A 9,118-nucleotide genomic window follows, 5' to 3' on the forward strand; every position below is an offset into this window, starting at 1 on the left:
TCTCTAACAGCAGCCGGCATGTCCACAGTCCAAGCTCCAAACTACAATGTTGTTTAGAGTTTGCCTGAGGTAATCACTAGCCAATGAGGGAATGTGTATCAAATCAAATCACTTCGGTGCTGTACCTGGCTCGGTGAGGCTAGTATTACCCCTAAATCAGGCACAAAAATCTGAGAACCGCCAGGCAGAGCCTCACCGGATCTGCTAATGGAAAATGAATCTGGTCAGGATGGACCAGGTCCGTACCGTTTAGAGGCATTCTAGCAGAAAAGCGCCTCTAGAGTGTAATGTGTCTGTAAGAGTTGGAACTGAGGACTTGCCTCTGCAAGACAGGCTTAACATCCACTGCTGAATACATACTTTAGAATAACACAGCCGGTGCCACTAGGGGGCGCAGTCCAAAAAACCTGGATATCGCTCCGCCTGCGAGGAGTGCTCTCTGTCACTGCAGGGGGGCAATTGGTCATGAACTGCGTTTCTTCCTCGTCAATTATCTGCAACACAATCAAACACAAATAAAGCAGTGATCAAGAATTTAACAACAACATCTCAGTGGATTCAGCCACTAGTCAGACAAAAACCCTTCTGACAAAAGCATTGGCAATCTGATCAAATAACGTTCTAAAACATTGGGAATTTTTGTTTCGTACAGCATATTTCAGCAACAGGGCAAATTAGTGTTTTAAATTATTAAAAATAGAATAAAGTTACAAAAAAACCAAAACAGCATTGCCATGGTAAAATAAAGAAAAGCCTTGAAAAGTTGAAGAACTGACTAGAATATATAATGTTTGAGTTATTAACAAACAATGACAACTAAACAGATACATTTAAAGAAACTTATTTTTTCAGCATTGTCGCCGTTTTCAAGAAGTTTGTTCCCAATCAGAGGAGACCTGAACCAGAGGAATTGAGTGGTCTGGAAGGAAGATACAGCAAAATACCTTTGTCATTAAGCCTAGGTGTGAATTCAAACTGGAGGACAACACTACTGAGATTTAGCCATGCTGTTTTCCTCTCATTTTAATTCTCCATCTGGTGAAGACTTAGGAATCTTCCTTTCATAGACCTTCATGGTCATTGTCTGACACTTTTATTATTGCTAATGGTCAAAGTGGATTACCCCTTACATCCTTAAACTGTGTTGTGTACATTGCATATACTGATATAATTTCATGAAAGCTAGCACAAAGATAGTCAAAATGTTGTGCAGTGGCAGCTGCTCTTTGTGCTCAGAATACTTTCCCTGCCTTTACTCCCCACGTGTATCAATTATGCTGCTGTGCTCTTGACCCTGTGCTGATTCATTGATTGACCCTGAACTGAGTAATTTCACAGATACTCGCAATTATATGCCTGAAAATCCACAAAAGATGTGCAGTGATCTGCTCATTACAATGTGACCATCATCTATGATACCATACAACTTCCTTTTTTGAGCATCTTTGCATAATTTTCAGAAACAGATGCCAATGCTACAGGCAGTCTTTAGCGATAGCAAATGAAAACCTCCTCTATCCTTGTATAAGTCAGTGGGGAGTACACATGAAAGGTCATGTCAAATCTCTCAATGGCTGCATGCCGTCCAGTTTATACTGCATTGCTATAAGCTATGAATTCACATTATGTTTTGTACTTAATGTGAGATATGAAAATGAAACAGTTCTCTTTCTATTCAAAGCAAATCATTAAACTGCTACATTCTATATTTATTTGGGGCAATGTTTACCTTGCAATTAAGAAAGACATGCATTAATGTAAAAAACAAACAAAAAAAATATTAAGTTGGCTAATATTTAATAGAAAGTGTTTTTCTATTAAAAGCATGTATTTGTAATGGATCCATATTTCCCAAATATCCACTCCTTCTTCATTGAACAATATTGAATTTGAAGGTTTTATTCTACCCTGAGTTGGAGAACCTTTGTCAAAAACAAAATGACAAAGGTGAGACACGGCAAAGGGGCAAAATGCCTTGCACCCTCAGCAACAGCAGAGTTTAACAAGCACGACTGCTAATGAACTAAGGAAACACAGATATGACTCAAAACTTGTTAAATTTGATATAAAACAGAATTGAACAGACCTTGTTTTCTATGCTAAATGATTTAATCCTTCACAGTTTAAAATCTACATATTGTTCATCCCTATCATTTCCGCCACATGATAGTGAGGCATTTCAAGTCCAGCCAACACATATGCCATCCGTTTAGTCTTCTGAGTAAAATATAAAGAAGACGTCTAAAAGGTTTTCGAGGCAGATGCTTGAAAACGTCTTCAAAGTGCTTCTGTTGCTACAGATGGCAAGGAACTCCATCTAAGCCACTCCAGAACGAATGAGCTCCTCTGCATATATCAATCTTTGAGTCCAGGAACCATTTTGAAAGCTTTACTTTCAGTCATCACATGAGCAACTTCATGAGGTCACTCAGAATAGTTTGTAGTCATAGTACCATTAGATTTGCATCAGCTTTCCTTACAAGGTCAAAAAAATGCATAATCTAAAATTGCATCACCACAAGGGTTTCCAGAATCCCCTGAAAAAAAATTTGTTGATCTTTTTTTTTGTTTGCTTGCTTTTTATTTACATGAGGGCTAAAAGGCAATGACAGAAAAACACCATCCCGCCAAGATAAAAACATCTCCACACAAGGACGACAAACTTCAAAATACATGATGGTCTCTCTTTTACGGCAACCGCTTTATGTGTTGAATTTCTTGCAGATTTTAACTGCACACAAAACTAGATTAGCTGTTCCACTGAGCTAATATCCACTCCCCAGAAACCATATATGTGTTTGATAGGAAGGGACATCAGGGCAGCAAAGATGAGGAACTTTCTCACTCCACAAAGCTGTCAGCGGAGAATTTCTTTTACCATCCCTGGTTATGAACGAGTTCCCTTCAAAAGTTGGTGGGTGTGGGTCTGTGTGTGTCAGAATAAGTCAAAGGAAGAGTACGTTCAGCAGTGTGTGAGCTGTGTGAGTGTGTGTGTGTGTGTCCATGCATGTTCTGTGTATTTAGCCTGTCTGGGTCTAACAGATTACACCCCCACTTCTGTGTGTGTTCCCATGGTTTCACAGAGGCATCCTCAACCTGTCTGCCAGAGCCACAACATATGTTGACACCAATGGAGTCTAAATACTTTTGATGCCATCTTCACACCTACTAATTTGCTGCAAAATGACTCTTTTTTTTATTACTCTGTTTTAGAATCTTCTTGGTTTTGCTTTAGCTGCTGGTCAAGTCTTATCAAAACTATCAAAACCAATACAAAAAACCAAATATGGTGAAGCAAAAGCAGACTTTCAACCCCAGAGGCAAATCTACTAAAGTCAGATCATGTCAATAATGTTATCCTTTCATGCAGTCACAAACCAATTTTCCTTTTCTTGTCCAAATTTGTCAGCCTGCTGAGAAGTAATGTCTCACCAGACATCGCCAACATTCCGTGCTGCTTTACAGTCTTGCCAAAAATCACACAGACACGCACAGTGGCAGCTGACCTCCCCAGAGAGCTCAATAAAAGTGCTTTTCATCACGTCAGGGGCTGTTTGGAGATGGCTGGGATCGGGCACACCAGCAGATTTCAAATGAGCTGTATGTTAAATAAACCTTGACATCTTCTGTTGAAGCATCTCTCTCCGTTCCTTTCTTTCCACAAGTAAACCCCAGTCAACTCAACTTCTTTTGAAAATAATGACTTTGTGTGTTTTTTTTTGTTTGGAATAAAGGACATCAAACATGAAAGCCTGATTGGCCAGTTGATGATAAAGAGATATGTTTTTTTTTTTTTTTTTTTTAGTTTAGTTTATTTTTGAAGCTCTGTCCTGTATTGACAGAAAAAAAGACAGGTTACTTTGAAAGAGGGCCATAGCTTCTAAGGAATACAATCAAAAGCAGGTCCCAGGAATATCTCTTTATACTTGCATCTAAAAAGCTTTGGTCACACATCTGTTTATTTCATCTCACCTTCTCAACACTCTGCACTCAAACATGTGTGCAGCAGTATGATTGATTTCAGCAGAGAAATCTACTCATTTTTACCCTGATGTTTCTGATTATACACAGATATAAGGGAAAGGAGATGTACACGGAAAACCGCCACCGCATATAAACAGCATGAAACCTGTTGCAAATAATAATAAAAGCAAGATGTTCTAACTTTAGCACTGATTAATGAGAGGTGATGTGTACTTAAGAGAAAAATAAAATATTCCTCACCTTTAAGACAAAGTTCACAGAAGCCACAGCACAGCAGTGAGTTTTACTACAGCCAGTGGGGGACTCTGTGCAAATTTCCACATGAATTATACTGCAGGTTCTTTTTGAAAGGATAGCAGCTCAAAATGTCAAAGCCCCACAAGCTTCGACGAGTGATTTCTCCACTTTTGTTTGTACAGTCCGAACAATTGCTTTTTTAAAATCTGTTTAAAAACTGATTTATCTGCACTATAATGAAATCTCAGTTCCCATTGTAATGCCAACAACATTACAACCACAAATGCAATCTTTGCTAGTTTATTGTATGTATTTTTAAGTGCAACATATTCACTCCCTAGAATTCAACAACACGATAAGGTAATTGTTTGGACTTTCACAACGTTATTTCATAAACTGAGATAGAAGTGACTGAGATGCTGAAGCTTACAGAAGTGGTTAATCACAATCAGTACCATAATTACAGTATTAATCAATAATAGTGCAGTTGCATTTGTCTGATATTGTACAGTCCTAAAAATAAATTATAGTTCTATGTACAGGTCGACTAGATTGTAAATTAGATTTTGTTTTTTGTTTTTTTTTTGCTCTATGTCTAGTAATTCTGTCACTTTTACAATGATGAAGCCTAAAATACATCAAACCCTTGAAAATAACATCTTTATATGATTTTTTTTGTCTGCCGCATGATCAAGCTGGAATCAGGAGATTCTAAGGGTTGCTTTACCAACCACCTGACGGATGGATAACCAAAACCTTGATCACAGCCTTCAGAATTGCAACACTGGGTAAGTGTAATAAATTTGAGGAATAGGTAATTTTTGTCAAGCTGATTTATCAGTTATCAAATTTTAATGCTAGAGATGAGCACTCTAGTCAAATAAGCTTATATTTGAAATGAAACTGACTAACTTAGCAATTTTATCTCTCGCGTTATTATACAAAGGCAGCAAGAAAATATTTTCTAGACCACACACCACATCTTGCACTGCATTATAATTGCAAAAGCCCCATGCATTTGTCCATCAACATATTAGCATACCGTGGCGGCACCAGTTCTTTTTTTTTTCTTCTTTTTGAACTTGTGGCCTCTCTCTGATCACTGCCTCTTCTATTTATTACTCAGGCTGAACCTGGTACCATAAAACTCTAATTATACAGTGGACAGTTCTAATTGAACACTACACCCAATACATCATCACATATGAAAAAAAAAATACACACATATACATATATATATATATATATATATAAATATATATATATATATATATATATATATATATATATATATATATATATATATATATATATATATGTATGTATTAGACTTTACACGTGTCAAGCCCAACAGGCCTGGAATATGAGACGGTTGGCTCTTCTCATATTCCAAATCTAGCCTGTTGCAACATGTGAGGTGGAACCATCCAGATCAAACAATTTAAAAGCAAGACAACTGAAGTCAAACGCAGTGCTGGCTTTGAGCGCAGATGAAAAATGGTGCAATTTTCAGATACAGTATAATCGTTTAGTTATACAATATCTTTTTTAACTAGATTTGTTTTTTTGTTTTTTTGTTTTTTTTGAGTACTGTCTATCAATATCTCTATGTTCAGCTTATCCCATACCTGGAAATTCCCAGCATAGTCTTCATCCTTGTCTCCTTCTGCACCTTCCTTCAGGGCAATGAGGGTAAATCCTCTAAAGTAAGACGGGCTGGTTGCAGTCAGACTCACTTGATGAGAAAAAACAAGAGTAGCAGCAACCATCAATTTACGGAGAATTAGGGAAAACTACAGTCTTGAATCCAAACAGAAACGGTGGGCTCAGTCAACAATCTATCTCCTATACTACAGATACATTTCCATTATCTGGAGATTCAGATATACTGTATTTTGGTAAGTTAACCACATGACAAAAAAAAAGGTTGTTATAAGCAGACTGGCAGCTATGCAAAGCCTTCATGACAAATTATTTGTGTATTTTTAAATCAGGGGTAAGATCCATTTAAGATGTCACTTTCAAGAACTATATTACTGATAGGATACTTAGTCATTTTAATCGTCGGTGGTGATTTACATGATGCATCTTTTTTACAGTTCAGATTTTCTCATTAAGAATTAAGAGCCACAAAAATGATCACTAATGATATGTTGTTGTTTTTTTCAGAAAGGCGTTAGCTCTGACGGTCACAGAGCAGATGGGGCATGTTTGCGCTCCGCACTTTGGCTGCAGACTAAAAACAAGCAGCACAGGTCAGATCTGGGGCTGCATTAAAGTCACTGTCAGAAGCACAGAAGTTTGGAGAGTGACGTGATTTTACCAGCTATTAAGAGTCCTCAAATCTAAAAGAAATCGACCGAAGTTTATGCAACCGAGCCGACTTGTTTGTGAACGAGCAGCATCTTTGTTACGCACTGGAACCAAATCGCAAGTGAACTTGTTTCAAGTTTTGCAGACGAAGTTGCTGGTCGTATTTCACCCACCTCTGTACGTGCTGCCCGGCTGGTACCGCTCAGGCTCCCCCTCAACCTGGAGTTGAAACTCGTCGTTGGGCTCCTTGCGATTGCTCTGAGCCCGTAGAACCCGACTGCAGTAGCTGTCCGCCTTCACGGCTCTGTCGAAGGGCTCCTCGGTGAACGCGAACGTGTTGCAGGTGGCGGAAGAGACGCAGCAGAGCAGGAGGACCGCCCGTGGATACAGCCGGGCTGCTGTCATTTTCTTCATTCTACGACTCCCAAATTAAAGAGAATGTCTGAGATAGAGCACAGGTCTGCTCTGGTTCTCACTCAAACTTGGCGGCTGCTGAAGTGGACTTGTGCGCTCTTAGCGGGGCAAATCCATCCTGGTATGAATGAGAGCGAAGAAGGGGAGGAGGAAGAGGAGGAGGACTGGCTGGGATGCGCTGTGCGCTCCCTCTACATGAGCGGCACACTGAGCAGGACAGCAGGGGCCAGTGGCAGAGCGTAATGAACGCTGCGTGCCTGCCTCTAAGGCCACGGACACTTACAAACCTATCAGCGGTTCTGAGCGACCAACAGGAGCGCCAAGACAACTGAGTTTGACTGATTCGACCGTCAATTTGTCCGTGTGTGTCACTTAATCCGCTGTAGGACAGCATGATCGCACAAAGCCGGAGAAAAGAAAACCTCTTGGATGCTGCTTTCAGCGACTAAACAAGTCTTCATACTTTGGCTCTTCTGAACCGTCAGCAGGAGGACGGAGGTTTAAGCGAACTTTGCGGCCTCATTTCCTGCCTCATTATTCCCACCTTGTATTACTAATGTTGACAAATGTCTCAGTTGTAGATAAAGGTTAAATGGGCGGTCTCTCCTTTTCCAACACTGCACCTTAAGCAAGTTATCACAACAATGCTACTCCAATTTGCTGCTTACAACCATTCTTAGGAGCATGGAACTAAGGAGGTAGTTCACAATAAGCTCAGCGGATGTGCAGTTCCACCAGATGTTTGCTGATTCCTGCTGCCACTAGTCTGATGGAGCTGTATGGAAAAGTTGTGGGGAGTAGTGCTCTGAGCTGCGGAAGCTCAGCTGGAGACCTCAGCTCCAAGCAAGTGTTTAGGTACCCCCGAATGGTTGCCTTAGGAGACTTATGGACTCCTTAAACATGCATGAAAGAATCGAAGCAACACCCATAGTATGTTTTTGATGAAGGAATAACATAAACGCTTGATATAAAACTCAACCAAAGTCAGTTTACCCCCTCAGCTTTTGTAATGTGACAGTGTTCTACTTCTAAATTAGGTACATTTCTCTACAGTGTAGTATCTCATCCCAGGAAAGCAGCCAGAGAGGCTTCTGAAAAGATCATTTAGTCCAACAGAATTTCAAAACTATTTGCTCACCTTATTTGACATTTTGTGCAGAAATCTGCAGATGAAACCCACAAGACTTGTAATTTCCTGACATTTACTCTTCTGCAAGCAGCAAATTGACATTTTACATTTAGGTGAAAAGATGTTATAATGACTGAATGCATTAAAATGAATCTTAATGTTGCACCCTTGCGTTCTGATAATGTGACCCATGATTTTAAATTCTTTCAGTGATGAAAATGTTTGAGAAAAAAAGGAAAATAGTCATGATAGAGCTAACTATTACCATATGGTCCAAATATTAAAATAACCTTCTTAACTTAATTTAAACCCCTGATAGATAGCATGTACACACAAAAACACACTTTTTGTTACAAGAAATTACTTTTGAAATATTCTGTTGTTGGCTTCTATTTAGTATCCTCTTTTTTTTTTTTACTTTTCTTCTACTTTAATGTTTTCTTGTCTAAAGCACTTCAATGATAAATACTTTCTGTTAGACACAAGCTCTCCAGTCACTGGCATAGCAGTGCAGAAAACAAACGACACTGTACACGTCCAGGAAGTGCAAGTGCTGAAGAACTTTCTCGGTTACTTTGCATCCTGCTTAGCAGGTATGGCAATATTTATTCCTATCTGACATTTCCCTGCACATTTCCTGCCCTCCCAGTTTATTTTAGTCCTCTAGCAGGTCAGGAGAAGCATAAAGAAATGCAAAAGCTTCTAATTAACACCAAAAATTTGAGTGGTCCCACCTTGTGCATTTACCACTGGGCTGATTAATGAATGAGCCCAACACCAGAAAGTGTCATGACAGGATTTTGTTTTTCTCCTTCAGCTGACCTAAATGTAATAATGGTAGAAAAAAATAGGGCTAACGTCTATGAATTCTCAAAATGGTCACTCAACTTGTCCTCAACTCTGAGGACCAGATTAGAAATGTTTTTTCATCAGATGCTGAAGAGACAAACCAAGATGATCTTCTGAGCTCTGTTGTTAAAAAACCAAAGCCATATAGCCATAGAAGCATCTACAATGTCAGATTTTAAAGATATGTCAATT

General features: G+C 39.2%; 1 protein-coding gene across 1 annotated transcript in view; it reads right to left on the bottom strand.

Moving 5' to 3' along the window:
- Nucleotides 1-7,122, bottom strand: part of spon1a (spondin 1a) — a 46,019-nt gene extending 38,897 nt beyond the window's left edge. Inside the window, 3 exon segments of the mRNA XM_055036310.1 lie at nt 361-494; nt 5,850-5,956; nt 6,708-7,122. Coding sequence (XP_054892285.1) covers nt 361-494; nt 5,850-5,956; nt 6,708-6,948 — 482 coding nt within the window. The 5' untranslated portion in view covers nt 6,949-7,122.
- Nucleotides 7,123-9,118: the final 1,996 nt, after the last annotated feature.

The sequence above is a fragment of the Poeciliopsis prolifica genome, unplaced genomic scaffold (genome assembly GCF_027474105.1).
Source record: "Poeciliopsis prolifica strain line A6 unplaced genomic scaffold, Auburn_PproV2 SCAFFOLD011, whole genome shotgun sequence".
Taxonomy (NCBI): domain Eukaryota; kingdom Metazoa; phylum Chordata; class Actinopteri; order Cyprinodontiformes; family Poeciliidae; genus Poeciliopsis; species Poeciliopsis prolifica.